Genomic DNA, 20,984 nt, shown 5'->3' with positions numbered 1-20,984 from the left:
GCAAAATGAATTTCACGCATGGGACGAAGAGCTCTGCATTCCGTAATGAGGTGCATCATGGTTTCACGAGTGTCCATCGAAGTGCAAAAGCGGCAAAAATTCATTGAGTTACTCAACAGTCTTCTTTTGACTTGTAACTCTCTAGTGACTCACAAATTAAATCGTAATTTTAAAATGTGATTCCGATATTTGGATGATGGACAACGAATTAGATAAGATGGTAGTGTACGCATATTCGTATGTGGAAAACGAGCTTCATCAGCATCATGATATGCAAGACATATGCAAGACATGCAGTTCGAGTAGAAATCCAGTCTGTATAATATATTTTTAGTTTGGCTTTATCTGGATTTTGCATTAATGAGATATAAGATGTGTGACCATTCATTGTCACAATGGATGCTCAGTGTAGCTCGGTTAGAATTATTTGATTGTCCATGGCCCATTTTTACAAGTATGGGATCTTTCATAAAAAATCTCATATGTGCAGCATTTTGTTATTTTAAGGCCGCTAGTTGTTTATTGGCCTCAATATTCCGATCTATGGATAAAACCAGCTGCAACAATGGAGCTAAGGGAGCACACTCGCGTGTAACATTTTCCTGTATGGGTATCCTCGAAGGCATAAATGAGGGCCCAATAGGTAGCTTTGAAGGGACTGGATGAAATAAGTCCTGTGTAGAACTAACATTTGTCTTGTCAGCCAAGACTGTGGAAGCCATGGGAATTAATGGGCAGGAAATGGGTAGAGCGCCTTGACAGGCCTCCGCCGATAGATGACTATTCGGCGGCACGCCAGCCAAGGCTGAAGATGGCACATTTAAGGCTGAAGGGACATTTGCTGGTCCTATGGGCATGCTTTCTTTTTCTTTTAAGGCAGTTGATTTGCCCAAAGCCTTGAAGAAAGAATTCAAAGTCTTTTTAGTTTGCTTACGGTTTACCATGTTCTTTTTTTTTTATGTCAAAGGTTTTTGTACTACCACTTTTGGATTTCAAACTTTCAGGGCATCTAGATGGCTAAGTCCTTGTCCACTTTTCCTTGTGCGCGGCAACTCTGATGGTGGACGTGGCACTTCGGGCTCAGATGTTTGACAAACTTGGGCTGTAGGAGCACGCTCTTTCAGCGAGGTTTCAATGTGAGGTGATTGCTCGATTGGTCGGATGATATCAGTAATCAAAGGTAATGCGCAAACCTTAGAACTGGCTACCTCAGCAGCATTAAAGAAAGGAACCATGGACGTCACTGATTTTCGTACGACCTCTCCCTCAAAAAGCCCATTAGTCGTTCTGGGCCCAATGGGCGATGAATCATTTTTAGAGAGAGGAATTGTAATCGGCCAACAACCATTTCATTAAGTCGTCAAACTGCCTGGATTGATGCAACACTTTTGTGTCCAATGATTCAAACAATTTGCACGGACTCATGATGGTTGTATTAATGGCTGTCAATGCTGGTTGAGTTATAATTGTGTGTTGTAAAAAACGGTCTGATTCGGTTTTCTTGGATGTTCTTGGAGTAGGTAGGGCAAATGAATGTAACATGGAATGAGAAGACTTTGGTTCCGAATGATCGGACATGGAGATTTTGCTGCACTGAGAGTCAGCAGTTGAGTGGACAGTCATACTCCATGAGATGGGAGACTCAGTTTGACTGGCATGAATAGATAGGACAGTTTGATCCTGCAGTAGCGGGGGAAAGGATATCGGAGAAATGGCAATACGGGAAGAGGAAAGACACGGGCAATTGCGTGTAGAGGCCAAAATTGTGATATCCGATAAAGGGCGCGGATTAGCTCTCGCACTTGGAGTTTTTAATGAGGAAGGGATTTCCTGAGAGTTTTCCAATTTCTTAGTAATCCCTAAATGGGAAGTTGACATTGAAGATATGGAGACTATGGATTTGTCTATATTGTCATCAAAAGTGAATTTTGGTTTTGTAGGTAACACGGTACCTGTTAGAATGCAGGAGTGAGCAGAATAGAAATCTTGTGGTAAAGCCCCGGCCTCGTCATGAGTGGGTTGAATCAAACGACTTGTTGATGTATATAAATGTGGAATATGCGGCGGCATATTTGTCGTGAGCCGATACGCCATATATAGCTGGATTAGATGCTGAGATACTAAACACTGAAATTCTTTCTCCACCAGATTGCAAAGGTATCTGAATGGAGTAGTTGAAGTGCACGAATTTCAATTCTGGGTGCTAAAATACCCTAAATTGGTGGCAGATGATAAGTGTCAGCCTCCCGCTCCGCGCACCTCGCACAGCAAACAGTACTCGAGGTACTCGCTCGGTGCGCAATGGCCGTAGTTGATAAGGAGGCGGCGCGGCCAATAATGGGGAGGGCACTCTGCTTGAAATCCTGAAAAGTAATAAACACAGAAAAAGGGTTAAGAGGGACAAATGGGCACAGTGGTGTGTTGATCCTGATACGCCCACCAAGTGGAACGTGCAGGTGGCACCGAACGTCCCTTGCTACGTCCTTTTTACTGTACGCCCATTCATGACACAATATGCAGGAGGCACCACACTAGTAAACACAATTTCACCACCCTCCCCAGTCCAGACACAACGTGCCACAACAGTCACCTTTGGTGCTTCCTGTATTGGAAGTCAGGCAGGCAAGGTGTTGCCGCAATAGATGTCCTCCAGGCAGGCTTCGAGCAGATTAGCACGAGAAGCGGGAGACATCCGGGCAGCAGGTCCAGACAGCAACAGTACTCGAGGTACTCGCTCGGTGCGCAGCGCGGGTGCGCAATGGCCATAGTTGATAAGGACGCGGGAGGAGGCGCGGCCAATAATGGGGAGGGCACTCTGATTGAAATCCGATCCGGTATCCCCTGTCTTCGGCTGTCTTCGTAGATCGCAGACCAAAGTCCGATCACTTCTTTGTTTCTTTCGCCATTTGCTCTCCCAACCCGCTTCCCGTACCCGAACCTGAACCTCTGAATCTATGCAGATGCTGGAAGAAACTAATGATCCTTCCTGACCTAGCCGACGCACTCCTCCAGTCTCCTCCACCTACCTGCCTACTCAATAATCAACTAACCCCGACGCCTTTGACTCATGGCTCAACACCTCACTAATGCGGCTCACACTCTCTTGCAAACCATCAGCCCGCCGTGGCCTTTTCCCTAGATGGTTCACACCTGAGTTGAAGACCAGTAAACAACTATATAAACTCATAGAACGCAAATGGCGGAGAGACAAAACACCCATGAGCAGATCCACCTTGGCCAGTCACCTTCATCAATACAAGGCAGAAATCCGGAAAGCAAAAAAAGCCCATTACAACTCCCGAATCCTAAACTGTAAAAACGCCAGCAAAGAACTGCACAAAATCACCGAATTCACCAAGCCATCATCCACCACCGCCACCCCGACCCCCTCACAATCGCTGTTTGACTCACCCCGTCTCCACTCTTACTCGACAGCCCTCGAAAGAACAAACACTCTAACCAACAAACTGGCTCTCTTACGCCCACCAGGCAACCCAACCTCCATACCGGCCAACCCACCGCCTGCGACCACTACCCAACCAACTTTCGACTCCTTCAGTCCAATATCAACTGACCAATTTCTCAAACTCCTCTGCCTGCAAACCATCAGGCTCTCCGCTGGACCCTTGCCACAACCCTCAAAGAAATTTTCGCATCTACCTGAGCAGGACAACACGCAAGAACCATCATAAATGACTCCCTTTCCTCTGGAATTTTTCAAGATGCATTCAAAACGGTTCATGTCAAACCACTAATAAAAAAAAAACCACCTCTCGAGCCCAAAAACTACCGCCCATCTCAAACACCAGGTTCCTTGCCAAACTCATCGACCAAACTGCCTACTCCCAACTAAATGCCTTTGTCGAAGCCAACAATCTGCTAGACCCTGCTCAATCAGGTTTCAGAGCCCGACACAGAACCGAAACCTCCCTAGCCACAATCTGGGATTACCTTAAAAACACGTCAGACTCTGCGGGATGCACCGCATTAATCCTTCTTGACCTATCCGTCGCCTTCGACGCAATCAACCACTCAATCCTCCTTGACCGCCTCCACTCCCTAGGAATTCGTGGAACCACCCTCAAATGGATAGCATCCTTCCTCAAAAATAGGAACCAAATAACCCTACTCTCCACCTATTCCTCCCAAGCCCGACCAGTCGACATGGGAGTTCCACGAGGAGCATGCCAATCAGCCCTCCTGTTCATTCTCTACATGGCCACCCTCCCACGAATAATTCATTCACACAACATCCTGTGCTACAACTACGCTGATGACACTCAACTAATTCTAAAACTTCTGAACTCAAAACCCAACTGCCGACCGACCTCGCTGCCTGCCTCCTCTACATAGAACTCTGGGTGACCACAAACCACCTCTTGCTAAACCCTTCCAAAACCGAAATAGTATGTGGCAACACCGAACTTCTTCCGCACCCACTACCTTGGCCATCTGCCATGGGCAACCCACCAACTCCCTCTAACTCAGTAAATTTCCTTTGATGCACCCTAGAATCTGACCTAACACTCTCCCGCCAAGTCAACGTCTCAAAGTCTTGCCACTACCACCTTAAAACTCTTAGGCGCATTTTACCATACCTCTCCTTTCCCAACAGACTCTCCGCGGTCCAATCAATTGTTATATCAAGACTGGACTACGCTAACCCCCTCTACCTCGGAGTCCACACTTACCAACTGACTAAACTACAAAGAGCACAAAACGCTGCAGCCAAACCGCTACTAGCGCTTGGCCCTAGAGACCACATCTCCCCAGCCCTCAAAACCCTGCACTGGCTTCCGGTTGCCCGAAGGGTGACCTTCAAAACCCTATGCAGTTCTCACCGAGCACTGCATAAAACCGGACCTCAATATCTTCAAGACAAACTAAAACCCTGTCACCCTTCACGTACTCTTAAGATCAAGCTCAGCCAGCCTCCTAGTCATACCAAAAACAAACGCAGTCAGGTTAGGCGGATCATTATTTCTCAGCCCTGGCCCCCACGCTGTGGAACACACTCCCACCCCACATCCGACTCACCGAAGACCTCATGTCTTTCCGCAAATTACTGAAAACTTGGCTCTTCCCATAAAACCGACCCCAAACTCAAACACTCACACTGGATAACAGCACTTCAGTGTCTTTTGCCCAAATGCTAGATCATAAATAGCAATGCTGCATCACGATCCGAGCGAGAAATCGAAAACTAATAACCTCTATTGTGTAACTAAAAATAACAAACAAAATAGAATGAATAAGAAGGATCAAACCTGTGAAGTAGATACAAATAATAAGCTGTACAAGAGCAGTAAAGTAGCCGAAATTAATGAAATGGACGAAATAAATGTAATCGACAATAGGATCGATGTGGACGTATGGATTAAAGTGGACGGCAACAATTCAACTAACCCAAACTACTAGATCATAAATGACAATAAAACAAATAACAATACAACCTCAAGATCAATGCGAGAAATCGAAAACCAATAACCTCCAATGCAAACTAAAAAGGACAAACTGAATAGAATGAGTAAAGTGGATAAAAGAATCAATTTTACGAAAGCAGTAAAGCGGTTGAAATTAATGAAATGATTGAAAAGGACGAAAGGAACAAAATGGACGAAAGGAATAAAGTGAAGAGGATAGAAAGATGAATACAGGAGACAGATGAGTGCACAGACTGAAAGCATCGGATGTAAGAGTGCATGGTATAAAAGGAAAGTACTGAATAGACTATTCAAGTACATTAGTTGGGTGTAGTGCATGGGACAGATGGAGAGCACCGAACGGATCGAGTGCAGGCGACAAGTGACATGGGCAGAACAGATGATGCAGGATGAACGAACGGAATGAGCGGTTGAGTGCGCGGAGCGGTTGAGTGCGCGGAGCATAGAGGAGTGTGGTGCAGATGCAGGTTTTGTGGCGGTTGTAGAGTGTCAGTAGATAGAGTGGAACGGATGTAGGGTGTTGAGCAGAATTAGGGTGTTGAGCAGAGGTAGGGTGCAGTGGTGTTGAGCGGATGTGGGGTATGGTGCGGGTGCGAAGCGGGTGTAGGGTGCGGACCGCAGAGCGGGTGTAGAATGAGAGCAGGATGTCGAGTGTAGAGCAAAATGATGATCTATATGGACGGGACGGGTGAAGTGATTGGAAGGAACGGGTGAAGTGGTTGGAAGGAACGGGTGTAGTAGGAGGAAGGAACGGGTGAAGTGGGTAGCAGGAACGGAGGATGGATCTAGAAAAAATGGTGATGTGTAAGGACGAGTCGGGTAAAGTAAAAGGAAGGAACGTGTGAAGTATGTGGACAAAATGGGTCAAATATATTAAATAGAACGGGTGAAGTATGTCGACGGAACGGGTGAAGTGGATGGGTCAAGTGAAAAATGTAGTTGGAACAGAAGTATGGGGTTGGAACGAGTGAAGTATGTAGATGGAAAGGGTGAAGTATGTGGATGGAACTGATGAAGTGGTGTAGATTGGATGAAGTGGGTGGAACGGGTTAAATGGTACGACGGATGAAGTAGGTGGATGAACGGGTGATGGGTCTTGAACCAATGAAATGGGTGGAACCGGTGATGTGGTGGGACTGGTGAAGTGGATGGAACATTTAAAATGGCTGGAACCAACGAAGTGGATGGAACGTGTGAAGATGACGTATGTGGAAGGATGATGCAGGGAAAAAGGTAACGTGGGTAGAACAAATGGCTCTTTTGAAAGGAGCAGTGTATAAGATGGCCTGGAGTGCATGGAACGGATTGGAGTGCATGGAACGGATTGGAGTGCATGGAAGGTTTGAAAGAGCATTGAAAGGAACGGCTCGGAGTGCTTGAAACGGCCGTAATACATGGAACGGATGGAGTACATGGAACGGATGGAGTACATGGAACGGATGGAGTACGTGGAACCATTGGAGTGGGGTCGATCTCAAGCAACTAAGGTAAACGACCATATCACATCTCCACGCTTACTCTCTTCTTACCACCACCACCACTCAACTAGAACACAGCGATACTATGACACCATTCGGTATAGCTGTTCTCATACCATCATTTGCCTCATACTCCCCATCACCCTAACTAAACACCGCTGGTACACACCCTCCAGCCTAAGCGTTCTCCTCAGGCCTAACGCAGCCAGAATCGGTCTGGATAACAACCTGCCAGAACGAACACATACTCATGATCTCTCAACTACCGCACCTACCGCTAAGAAGCAGCTATCACACGAGTGCCAGACCAGCTGCACACATATCCGGTGCTCACATGCACCTTATGACTCTCGCTATTCTCTCTACTGACTTGAACTTCGGTTCCTGGGGGCGTTCAACCTACCAGCGCCTTGAGACCATACCAATGGTACATAAGGCGCTATATAAATGCAAGGTAACATAACATACTCGGAATGACCCCCAGTGTCTTGTAGAAACCCACAAACCTCTGCTCTTGCTTCATCCTGATTGTCGGGTGAGCCTTATTTTCTCCTGCATGGGTATGTTTTCGTTTCTGCTCTCTGGAGGGCGTGTGTGGTTCAGTGCTCTTTGCCCTGTGTAATTTAAATCAGTCAATCAGCATTTGAATTATAGAAATCCTTTTTTCTCTGTTAAGCAGATGCAGAAAAAGTCATGTAATTTAATTGAGTTAGCCGCAGTTTAGTCTGTGGACCAGCCCTTTCGGTGATCAATATTTGTGACTAGTGGATGGGTTAGTGGGTTCAGACTTATCATGGTCGATATGTGTTTGCGTTGCAGTGGCTTCATGAGTTGGGCCTGTGCTTGGGGAGCTTTAAGAGTGAGTGGGTTGATTGGTGGGTGTTACTGGACTCATCCAGAGTTGGTGGTTTGGTTAAAACGTTGAAGCTGTTTGGGAGCATGCCCAAATTGGAAACTGAACATTTCCATGCCCCAACCATGAGAAAAACGATAAACCCTTTACAGAGATGATTTTAAAACATATGACCAGTGACCAGTATCTGTTAAAGATTGTCTTGTGTCCAGGTAATGATGAGTTCTGGGTGTAATGAGGTGCTGGGCAATCCTAATCTGTATTGTGTCCCGATGGCTTGTGCATGTTTATTGCACCTTACTCCTGAGAGCCTGCAGCCATGCACATACCTGTCTGCTGCCTCTTCCCACTGTAGCTGGAGGAGCACCGAACCTCACAGAAGCAAATGAAAATCCTCCAGAAGAAACAGTCGCAGCTGATTCAAGAGAAGGACAATCTCCGGAACGAGCACAGCAAAGCCATCCTAGCACGCAGCAAGCTTGAGAGTCTGTGCCGCGAACTGCAGCGGCACAACCGTATGCTGAAGGTAAAAGCTTCTTTCACTATTAGATACATATATTGACATCTGTGTGCTTGACACCTGTTGTGCGACTGGCCGAATGTTTGTGTTGGGCTGGCATTTTCCACTGCTTTAACTTAATGCTGGTTAAGTCTATCCATTCTATGTGGCAAGGTGTGGAGTCTTCGCCATCCCCCGGGGCCCTTGGGTATGAGGTCTGCATCCTCCCACCTCTTGAATGCGTTGTCGTTGCAGAGGAGGGAGGACAGAGCTGCATCCTCTAGGACATGTGATTGCTTTTTAAAAGATTTCCTAGCTTCTTCATTATTTTCTCCTCTGGGGGGGTCAGTGTAAGCACCACATGCATCTAGTTTTGTAGTTCTGTCTGTATCTCTTTGCACATTGTGCAGCGTTCCACAAGTTTACTGCTTCTGACATAGTTGCCAATCTCAGGGGGTACAAGTGGCAGCAATTCTGTGTTGGTGCAGAGGCTTGTGCCAGCCCTATTGTGTGTGTGTTGTGCTTATCTACGAGGACACGCCATTCCTTTTCATGCTGCACATGTTCCTTCCTCTAATTCAGGATGAGGGGGTGCAGCGGGCCCGGGAGGAAGAGGAGAAACGCAAGGAGGTGACTTCCCACTTCCAGGTGACTCTGAATGATATCCAGGTGCAGATGGAACAACACAATGAACGCAACTCCAAACTGCGGCAGGAAAACGTGGAGCTAGCGGAGCGCCTGAAGAAACTCATTGAACAGTATGAGCTCCGAGAGGAGGTGAGGATGGGCTGTGAGAAGAGAAGGGTTTTGAGGGGGCTCATGATGACTATGCTGGGGGCATGGGAGAAACATGATCCACTCCTCGGCATTAGTCTAACTGAGGCAGGAGGTAGGAGTGGGGATGGGCATTCCACGAGAAGGATTAGTAAGGGGGGGGGTTCATTGGACACCTTGAACAGCGAGCGTGGGGGAAGAGGTGACCCATGTGGGTCAGGAAATAGAAGCTCATTGATTGCATTGACCTCCAAAGGGAAGAGTGAAGTGGATTAGGTCAAAGGGATGGAGAAATTCCTTGAGCTGTGGTGTGACCGCCGACAGCAGCTGAGAAAGAGCTTTGAGGGTAGGCTAAGACCAATGAGCAGAATGGTCTGTTGCCTCAGTAACTGAAATTGAGTGTCCTGTTTAATGCTGCAAGGTGGGAGCACTGGCCTGGCACTATCTCAGCGCCTGAATTTGCAATATGAAAGGAAAAGGACTGGATACCATTGGTCTTGGTCGCTGTGCTCTTAAAGTGTAAGGGGCACAATGTTTCTCACCTGTTCAATTTATTTGAATCTTACATTATCAAATGTGTCTTGATTCATACACATGTTTCAAGACCGCATCCAACATTCAAAACTATGTGTATGCATGCAGGATGACTAAACAAAGAGCACAAACCAAGGTGGGTAGAATGATGAAATGAGTGCTTTGCAATAAATGGTACACGCTGTTCAGTTTCGCAATTAGTTTAGCATTTCATTTAGTATGGTAAGACCTACTCTTCTGTGCTACGTCCTGGAAAGAAATAATGACATGGCTGGGGCGACCAGCAGGGTCAAGGCATAAAAAATAAATGAGTGGACTCTGGCAAGCACTGGGAAGTGACGTCACGGGACGTCAACGTGATATTTTGAAATTTCAGTCAGGCTTCTCTTTCACGCTGGAAAAAAAGCCACACGACAAACGGGCATTTTCTAGGGGAAGAGAAATCTGAGAGCCTATAACAAAACATGCCCATATAGGAAGATGTCAATATGAGACATTTTGCAGCTTTACTTCTAACGATTACTGTGGTCTTGCGGTTAAGGCTCCTGTTTGAGAGGTGTGAGGCCAGGGTTCGAAACCCTGCTGCAACACTGCACCCTGTTATTCTGCATTTATTAATTTTTTAAACACACGGGTGCTGGCATCTGCCTGCTCATAAGTGTGTTGACACCGTCCACCCGCATGGTCCCTCGACCTGAGCCCTGGCTACCAGTCTATGCCCTGTGAAAAGACATTTTATACTTCATGTGGTGGCCTCCTGCATTTTATGTTGTAATCTTTGTTTTTGCGACTTTTAATGTGTAAAGCCTCTCAGTGAGGAGTGTGTTGGGGCGGACTTCCATTTTTGGAGTTTGGTTGCCCAACTTGGAGGGGTCCTGCTTCTTTTTGCTGGATTCCTTGATTGACTCCCTTTTTCTGAGAGCCGGACTTAATCCAAAGCCTGACTGAGATTGTTGCTCTGCTTTTTGCGTCCGCTTTTAGGAGTTTTAAAGACCCTCATGCAGGAGTACCTCATAGCATCCCGCTGAATAGACTCCTCTCTGTTATGTGGCTTTTTCACATGTGCAAAAATTTTAAACAAGGAGGAGTCCATTTTATTTACTGGATGCCTTTTGCCCCCTCCACCATTTCAACATGAGGTTGTCTGTCTTTGCCTTGAAGACCTGAGCTGGTCACACAACTGTTCCTTTTCCCTGTGTGTGGGATGGGATGGTATGGGCCAACACTTATTAAAGGAACAGTGCGCTCAAAAATGTTATTGTCCCGATCGTTCAGGCATGTCGTTTTAGTATACGGTGATCGAGCATAAAAAGATTTCCTATGCATCTTACCTTAGTTTTCCTCGCTTTTACACATGCAAAAACGTGCTGGGCTCGGCCATCTTGTGCTAATCTTATCCGTGGATAAATCGCCCTAAGTTCAAGTGCGTTTGCGGCAATAAATCAAAACACCCGCCCCTGAAGCCGACATCACTTGTCTGAACAATCTGCTCCACCTATTTTCATTACCTTCGTGGCCAGCGTAGCCCAGCGCGCCACGTCATCGCCCACGCCAGCAGAAACAGGAAGATGAACGCAAGATAAACCCAGAGATCCTTACACAGAGCGTACCTTCTCTGTCTTGCCCTAAATAACATTTGATTATAGAATATTTCATGAATACATCCATAGTCCGCAATGTAACAAGTGCTTTGATTTTTCAAAGAACGTGCACAAGAAATTATAAACTCCAGGAAACAAACCATTTTTTTTATTTTGCAGGTAAATTAGAGCGAATGTCCATCGCATGACTCTCAAGCTACGCAGATTACTATGAACGATCAATGTTCTGTATCCTTGTGTTGCCACATGGTACAGCTGCAAAACAATTCAATGACCCACTTTATCTCCAGGTTGCTACATAAGGAATGCTGACCGGTTGCTCCTTGTTGGCGGAAACGCCAATGGACATATCGGGCCATGTCGGTCGCCCCACATAACGGTGATCGAAAAAACACTGCTTATAGTGATCCTCCAGGTTTGATTGAAGAAGCCATCGGCTGGTACCTGGAAGCTATGGCACGGGCAGTACGGTACAAAGTATCTGCGAACAAAACACAATAAAAATACCTTTCAGTAGCCGTTCTGTATTTTAATAGAACAAGTTACTGTATAACTCATAACTGTTTGAAACCGAATCATAAGCGCAAAACAACCAATATTTAACACACAAATGAAAACATGGTGTACTACTTGAGACCACGAGTTGCGTACAAGCAAGTAGGTATAGCTCCCAATGGTATGGAGAACCACAAAGAGAAAAGGAAGAGTAAACATCGCAACCATTTAGGTTGAACCACGGACAGATGTCATAACGCAGCAGGCAAGATTATTGATCGAAAAGCGATCAAGTGCATACGGACAACCTTTACCCCACCGCCCTCTGCACTGACTTTATGAAGCTCAACGATACAACCGTATGTTCGTTGGGTCAAAGCGGTCTAGATATCGCCACCCCGCATACGGATGGTGTTTGTTCAATTAGTTATTATGAATACAGCGCCCTACTCGTTTTTATTCCCAATAACAATTTTATGTAAACTAGAATTTCCATAATTTCTGGAAATTCCATGGTGAGTTTCTGTCGATGAGCAGCCGCTCTGTACGATGCATCACACACGTTCACACTAAATTGCAGTATGTCTGCTCTCAATATTCTTTTTCTATTCCCTACAATTTATGTCCTTTGAGCAATTGCTGCCTAGCGTTCAAGGCCAAATTGCAATAAGGCACTTGTCCTGTTCAAAGGCAGAGACGTTTAGCTTTCGATTTCAGAAAAGAATGTGGAAAAAAATGACAAGGCAGTGATGCGGTACAGTGTTCCAGAACAGGAAGGACAGCTTGAAACATCCATGTAAAGATATGTCACGCCACGTTAACATGTCAACATTCACAAATTGTGCGCATTGCTGCAAAAACTAACCTCGCCCTCCTGCAGGACTGTTTCATGCAACCAAGGGGATACCCTGTTGATGGAGTAGTCTGCTCTGGCATATTATCATACCTTTGACAATGTAACTTGTGAGAGTTGGACCGTAGCCTTTGCTACATGGCGAGATTATCCCACTTTACACACGCTGTAATCTATAGACGGATGAGCAAAAAACCAATTGTAGCCTTCCATCCCCTATGTAATACTGTCATATACAATGTTTTACCAATCAACGGTGCATGTTCAGACACTGTGTGTGATGTCATTACTGGCGCTGTGGCCTTCCAAAAGACACCTGGGTCAGCCCCCTCTGTAACCATCATGCGAGACAGGTGACATATAGGGCCTCATTACGGCGGTAGCCGTACCGGAAAAACCGGCAGGCTGCCGCCGGACCGGCAATACCATTCCGCCTCTGTGATTGCCGGAATCACCGGGGCATTGCAACCCTGGTGACGCGGTAATTCTGGAGGCGGAATTCTGTAAATCCCCATTCCCATGGAGTCCAGTAGGACTCCATGCGGATGGGGACCATGGAAACACTGGAGCCAGTGTTTCCAGTGTTTCCATGTCTGCCTGCAGGTGGGTGATGTTACTCCTGCCAGGTCAGACTTGGCGGGAGTGACACCTCCCGCCTGCAGGACTCTGAATCCGCCGGTCCGGAAACAAGTGTTTCCGAACCGGCTGACTTGTAATGAGACCCATAGTATATCCCTGAGCAGTGTGTCAACTTGTTCTTAAAATTGCAGTAGCTGGTGAAAGTGCATGATCGTAAAAGTGGTTCTTCTTGAAGTCTGTGTCGAGTCAGGAAGGGGCATTAGGCAATGAAAAATTGGTTCTCACTATTCGAGTAGGGTGTTCCCTTGTTAGATCTGTTTTCAGAAGGGTGAGAATACCTGGGTAGCACAGGATAACACAGCCAACATTGAATGTCTGACTGTCTGCTATCCAGGAGCGGTGTGCCTCCACTGACCTCACCTTCACCCAGATGCTCACTGTGTCTAGAGCACTGGTTCAGTCTAGGCCTTTCCAAAGGCACCAACATTCACTCTGTATTGAGAGCACTTTTGTGATATTTTTTTTTTTATTCTGTAAGAAATCACATACTAGAATGAACTAGACAATATGTGTGTGATCTAGTGAAACTCAGATACTAGGCACAGTCTAAATCAAGAACTCTGATGCGGGACAGCACATTTATTATATGGGAGTTTGACCTTGGGGTGTAATATTCAATTACTGTTTCTTTTGAGTTCAAATGTTATGATATGGCATTTATGATATGGCATTTATAACACCTCCAAATGTTACTGTGAGCACATTTTGCAGAGAGCTACAAATCATTTGAATGTAGAAGTTCACATTTCGACAAGTTTGGATTTTGGAGGACAAGGCTCTTTTGCAATGTTCTGTGGCATTGTATGGGTCCTGGGAACAAAATCTGCATCCAGTCCATGAGTATGCAGGGCCAACACAGTCAATGTCAGATCTTTGACAAATTCAAAATCCATGTCCTCGTATATTGGCTTGGCTATCCATTATTTGCCTCGTTTTTGTAAAGGCCTTGTAGTAACGAAGCATCCTGAATGTTCCTGAAGTTCTCGCTTGTTCCCTCCCTACGTTGTTGTTATGGGCAAGTACAGCTAGTCTCGTTCTGGCCTCTTTACCGTCTATGCTAAAGTGCAACCTTTTGGGCCTGTACTTTAGGCACATATTATGGAACACCTCCAAATCTCCAGTGCGACAGAAATCTATGAGGTCTCGAAAGCGTTTTATTGTACATAATCTTTTCAAGTGCTTTGTGTGGAGGTGAACATGGCACCAACCACTTCTTCTTCCGATCCTCCTCCCACGACAGCGGTCCATGTGCACATTTGGGGACATGTTTTCTGTCCATGCGTGTACGTTGGAACAATGGTGCATCAATGAATGCCATTTCTCAAGTAGAATTTCCACAGATCCATCACAAGTTTTGGAGCTCCACCAAAGATGGTTGCTGATAGACTGACACCATTTTATAAGGTTTTCCGAACCCTTTTTTCCCAGCAGCTGTAATTATTTTGGATTGATTTTGCAACGTACCATACATCAAATTGATGCCGATGTGTGGAAACAGCTCTCTCATGTCCTTCGCTATTGAAACTTGCCTGCCCGTGGCTATCGCGTCTATTTCCATTCTCCATGATTGCAGAAGTTGAATGGATTTGATGAAACCATGTTTCTCCATGGCAACAGACGATGAACATTCAGACACCTGCACCACGGCAGAACTCACAATTTCTTTACTTTCCATATCTTGAAAGTGGTAAGTGCAGTACTTTGCGGAAAATCCTGGACTGTGTCACTGTCCGTCGCCAGCTATCCAGAAACGTTTGCCAGAGAATTTACTGCCATTTGACATCTGGTCAACGTTCCAAGCATGACTAATAGCGGGGAATAAGAATTCCCTTTTGGTAATTGTAGTATTTGAGTTTTAGTAAGGAACTCAAGACCCACAATCTGACAAACTGGAAATCTTGCTGAAAGTTGATCCACTGAACAGTAAAGCTGCTGAACAAAGTAGATTCCCAGCTGGCATCGGTTGAGCAGACCATGTAAATGTATTATGGAGGTGGACACAGGTTGTATGGATTTTCAGGTTGGTGCCTTGTAATGCGCGAGACACATTCACCAATGACTCCCCGCATAGCTTGGCCCCGATTGTATGTTCACATTTCAGCATTTGCACAATCTCTATCAGGCAGCCATCGAACACAATGTACTTTTGCTTCTTTAATAGCAGTGGCTGCTATGCCTCAATCCTTTCTATTTGAACCTGCTCTTCTTCACCCACTCCCTTCCTTTTAGCTTTTTCTGTTCAGTTTGCTCATGTTCTGGTCATACCCTTAGTGGGCGCTCAATCTGTTTCACCTTGGTAAATCCTCAGTGCTGTACGACTGCTAAGGTGCTGATGAGGGCAGTGCATAAGCTGACTAAAATCGCATAAATTAACAAAGGAATTGCAACAATGCATAAAAAATATTCTTGCTCCTTTTGCTGGCGTGGACCACAGAGCAATATGTGGTAGATGTTTAAATTGCCATTCAGCTACTCAATTAAGATTTTCAGCGTCTCCTCTTTCACCATAACACACTTTCTTAAACAAAAATTTTAAAAAACAGTAAGCACACACGCACAAACCTGCATATGAAAAGGGCATGCATTAAATGAAGATAGCAAACGCTTTCTAATATCTGGATGTAAGCATCCCCCAAAAACACACCCCCCTTAGTGAGAGGCAATAAAGGACACACCCCAGGAGGGGAATGAGACCAGGATCAAGTGCAGGTGAGATCAAAAAGGTTTTTATCTAAATCAATATAGGGCATGCAAAGGACTCTGCAAACTCAGAGAGCGCTCTGTCTGACAATAGCAAAGACAGTCATACTTATTACAGAAAAATACGTCGCGCCTAAGCTAGCTATAGGGGTCACATAGTCGTTGGGATTGGGTGGCATCATCTAGGACTATATACAATGTTGCTGTGCTGCTCCAGGATTGGTGGAGATCCACGTGGTCCCAGTGTGGGGTGAACGGTCAGCTGGGCTCATCAGGGTGGAGGGCTGGGCCGGACACGACTTGTAGTGATGATTGGTGGCTAAGTTGTTACTTTGCCCTTGTGGCCACACATTCACATCCATTCATTATACTGTGCAGTTTCCATTGTCTTGTAATACATTGACCCTAGATCAAGAAGGAGACAGGGACATTGATATGCAATAGGAAGTACCCCAATACATCTGTTGCAGTGACACCTTGGGTTCAACCATGTTAATCCCATGAGCCCATGTGCAGGGTCTGGGGCACAGGAGGGGTTACTCGATTGCCCTGTCCTGATGGGTGCGGTGAGGGATGGTGGTATGATCTATTAGTACAGGGGTGGGCCCCCCCTTCGAGGGCCATTAACTTGGGGTTAGCGGGGATACCAATGGGCCGTGGGGGGCATGTGACCGGTGCCCAAGAGGCGTTGGGATTTAGGACCAGGTAGCTTGTAATTCATAATCGGGCTGTGGCGGCCTCTGACATGGGGGAGGTGGATGCTTGAAGCGGGTCCAGCGAGATTGGGAGGGCAGGGAAGGGGAGGCGAGGCTGTGCTGTTTGAACACCAGCTATCCTCGGCGGGCCTGGGAGGGGGGGGGGGTAACGACCTTGCAGCTCTGGGCCTGTTTCCCTCCACAGGGCAGTGCACCGTACCTTTGGCAAGGGGCGTGTGACAACACTTGGGACTTCTGGGATTGCGCACATATATTTACATTAATAAGAATATAAGCTTGGGGTTTCTATCATTTAGTACAATGTTTCATAACAGCAGTTGACATACGAACATGAGGTAGCATTAGATTGGTTGGTGTGCAAAAGAGGGCAATACATATTATACCACGATACAGTCTGGCTCCAGTGCCTTGGTGGGTCTACGTGCATTTCAAGGGTTCATTATTACATTATGTACAGGAGTTGTCAGAAGCTGTCATATACTATATAGCCACTCTTCTTCACAATAGCAGCAAACGTCAGTCAATGCGACATATATCACAAAATTATTACCACACAATACAAGGTGCCTCGGGGGTGGGCGGGGGTGAGGGGCACCACACAGTCCAGCTTTGGAGCTTGATACATGGTCAGGGCATGCAGGGTTGGGCTAGTTTCAGTTACTTCCTAATGAGCCGGTCACGGCTGGGGCAATGATGTACTGCGGAAAGGTTGAACGATAGTGTTTATTTTGTTGTTTGTTCGTGTCTAGTTGCTCGTGAGAACGAGCTCTCAGCGGATCTACCATGAGGTGGAGGCCGGGGGAAGTGCAGGCCTCTGCAAGCGCGGTCAAGCAGGGGTCAGGCTGCAGCTTTCTGTGTATGCAAGTTGTTCTGCCTGTGTTAGGTTTTAGCGCCTTTAAGCAAATGGAGTTGTCTAATACAAAATTGTGTCTATTCTATGCCATATATGTGGTTGTGCAGCCTCACGTGTCAATCCGCAGTCACCCCGCCTCCTGGGCCCTGTGGCGTGGGGGCTGCCGACGAGTCATGAGTCTTCACATGGGTAGGAGATGAAGGAGAGGGGGGCTATCGACCCTGCCCTCCCCTCCATTTCCCCCCTTTCGTTACTTAAGTAACAAATACCGCAATTCCCCCAACTGCTCGCGTTCCTTCTCATCTATGACTGCTTCTTCCCATGCCGGTGTCCCTTTTATTGGCATCCATGCTCTACACACTCCCCGGAGGCTTTCCCCGCTTCTAGCATATTTGTCTGGGGTGCAGGTCATATATTTACATCCCCCATCTCCCTCCAGATCTACCCATACCTCTGTGTACCATTCTAGTTCCAAGGGCTCTTTTATTGTTGTATGATATAACCTATCCTCTATATCCCCATCATAGTATATGGGCACCATTCTAAACTTTGGCTCAGAATTCTCACCAGTCTGCACGTGTACCTCCTGTTGCATTCGTGCCGCTCCTCTGGCGTGGCCCACTGTCGCCATCATCGCTCCATTGGGGACTGCGCTTGCGCAGCAGCGAAGACCCAGCTGGCACACACAGAAAATTAAGAGAAAAAACACGAGGAGGGGCATCAGTATTTTGACGCTGAGTCCCATCCAGGAAGGTACCGATGAAAAAATGTTGTTGAACCAGGTGCTTGACTCCACACGCCTTCCTTCTTCATGCGCTCCCCCAGGTTGTGCACTGCAGTGATGACATGTGATAGTGTCCCATTCTCTGCGTCTTCAGAAGGCACGAATGTACAACACGCACTCCTGATTTTTCGGCAAACACCTCCATCCATCGCCGTCAACGGGTCTAGGACATACCTGTTCTGCATTGTCATCAGTCTCAGAGCCCTGAGTTCCACCTTGATCACGTTGAACCCTTCTTCAGTGTCGTCGGCTAGTTGGATCAGCTCCCAGCATGTTATTTGCAACCACTTCGCGTTCGTTCGTGCCTGGATGCTCTGGACAAGGGAGGCAAAGAAAGTCTCGGCTGAGCTGAACAACCTGTATCGGTCTGGGATTTGCGCCAGTAGTTCTGAAGAGGCCTTGGATATATAGTCTGATGACCTTCGTTTCCTGGATACGACCCCTTGAATGTTGTTCCTCGACAGGGCATACAGCGGTGGCTCCTCAGTGGGTGGTGCATTCTCTGTGTTTCGAGCTGCTGGTATTCGTCCTTCTTCAATGTGGCTCTCCGGGATTACCATTAGAGCAGAGTGCAGCATCGCCAGAGAACATGTGCCCCTCCAGGATGGCGGGAGGTGCAGGTATGCCCGTTTGCCACACACCCAGTAAGTGTCAATGAGGGCTGCCGTCCCTTTTCTCATATCCGGAATCGTGAGTGTTTTGCTACAGTTCTTAGTTTTTCCCCATGTCCATCATTCCTTCCCCTTGGAAGCATAGTTCAGAGTCTATTTCTTTTTGTAGTTTGAATGGCTTTTCGATGGCGCTCACCCATGTTAGCTTGGAGATGTGTTCTGTCCAGACCGGGGTGCAGGTTTTCTCGATCCATTGCAATTTTTCTGCTGGCAACCCACGCAGTGCCTCTGCTTTGCATGTTATCACGTCATCCTTCCATTTGTTTTAGGAGAACAATGTTCATTTTAAAAAAGTTCTTTCAAGCACACCACTCCTTTGGCTCTCGAGTAACATGTTTTCTCATTCTCCATAATTTCGAAGGATACTGTGTGTGCCTGGAAGGTGTTCTTAATTCTGCACAGGGTAAGATGAAAGAGACATTAGGCATCTGCAAGAGGCAGCTCTTGTTGCAGCAAGACCTTAGTGTGCCTGAGGCATGGAGAATTAACGAGCACACAACTCTAGTTAGTTGTTTGCCTTGCCGTGGAGCTCATGTCTGCATACCATTTATTTGATTGGTGTGGGTGTATGGGGTCTTCTATTGTGTCTAGACCCAGACCATAGTACTCACATTTCCTCCTCCCCACCTCCCTCTTCCTCCTATTGCTTCTAAGGTTGCCCCTTGCTTCTCGGGCTATGTGTGATATTGGCCCCCCTTTCCCCGCATCCCCTTTTTAACACTCGTCATACAGGAACCGACATTTCTCTGACATGTCTTCATTCTCCTCCTTTTCTCCTATAGGTACTGTAATTTCTGTTGTGGGAGTAGCTTCGAATGAGGGCGGTGTGGCAGTAGTATCGTATAGCCATGACATGACAGAAGGGTTGCGGTCATTTATGCTGTACACATTATATTCAGAGACGTTTGGGAGTGAGGTTGGATTTATACTCTAGCTGCTATGGATATTATTTGAGGGCTGCGCTTTGGGTGGGATTGTACCATAGCCCCATACAAGCTGAAATCCATCCCATATTAAGTAATCACCTTCTTTGACCTCTTTGGTTGCATTGTTCGTGTTGGTTTCGTTCACCCCTCATTCATGAGAGAATAGAGATGAATGAAATGAACCAGTGCGTAATGAGACAAAACATCATTGTAAAGACTAAAACAGCACACACAGACAGGCCCTCATCTACACCACTTAAAAACATTATTTACATTTCTAACTGCCCTAATACTATTCGTTGCGGGCTGCCCGTTCGTTGCCATGGTCACTCCTATATGTTAAAACGTAAAAAGCACATTAAGCATACTTAAACTGTTGACATTTCCATTTCGAGAGAGAGAGAGAGAAAGAGATATTTGCAATCCAACATTATTTGCATTTACATTTTTAGCTTTCACTTATCACCAGAACACTTTTTGCCATTTTTCATTTATTCCATATTTTTAACCTTTTAATCCATATCCATGTTTTATGTGCATTCTTTTGCTTTCCTCTTTTTCATTATCTGTGCTTCCTCTTCTCGTTCCTCTTGGACACTATCATATGCTCTACGTACGTCTGTTAAATGTATCCAATATCACAGGCCCTTCACCGTTACTGCTGTGGGCGTGCAATACACTACCTCGTATGGGCCAAGAAATCTTGGGGCATTCCACCGACGTACAAAGCTTCCGACATAAACCATGTCCCCTGGCTCTAGCTGACCTGTTGGGTGTTCCTTTTCTGTATCTGATGTTTCCGCCTCTCCCTCGCCTGTGAATGGTGGTGCGAGCTGTCTCGCTATCATGCGGGCTGCTTTAGTAAGTTTTGTCAGATACTCATTGAATTCTAGTACAGTTGCGCTCCTTTGGGCGTCAGAGTGTCTGCGGAGGGGTGAGTTTGCTGTGTGCATTCGTCTTCCTGTCACAATCTCATGCTGTGACAGATGCACTTACTTACTCTATCAGAATTGTCCCTGGACCTAATATGATGGCAACCTCGTCTGTTTCCTCCACCCTCCCGTTACTGTTTTTTTCCTCCCCACCACCCCTCCAGCACTATCTGAAATGTCGTCAGGCCTAGTATGATAGTCGCTTGTTTTGTTCCTCCCCTCCCTTTCTGCA

The 20,984-nt window shown here is 46.4% G+C and overlaps 1 protein-coding gene across 1 annotated transcript in view; it reads left to right on the top strand.

The window, feature by feature from the left end:
• Nucleotides 1–20,984, top strand: part of TXLNA (taxilin alpha) — a 172,430-nt gene that overhangs the window by 54,548 nt on the left and 96,898 nt on the right. The window contains exons 5-6 of the mRNA XM_069622489.1: nt 8,131–8,301; nt 8,857–9,051. Of these exons, the coding sequence (XP_069478590.1) occupies nt 8,131–8,301; nt 8,857–9,051 (366 nt within the window). The remainder of the gene's footprint in view (nt 1–8,130; nt 8,302–8,856; nt 9,052–20,984) is intronic.

Source organism: Ambystoma mexicanum, chromosome 11, assembly GCF_040938575.1.
Source record: "Ambystoma mexicanum isolate Mex_15411 chromosome 11, UKY_AmexF1_1, whole genome shotgun sequence".
NCBI classification, from domain to species: Eukaryota; Metazoa; Chordata; class Amphibia; order Caudata; family Ambystomatidae; genus Ambystoma; species Ambystoma mexicanum.
Note: the sequence above shows the minus strand (reverse complement) of the source record. Positions and strands in the feature narration are given on the sequence as shown.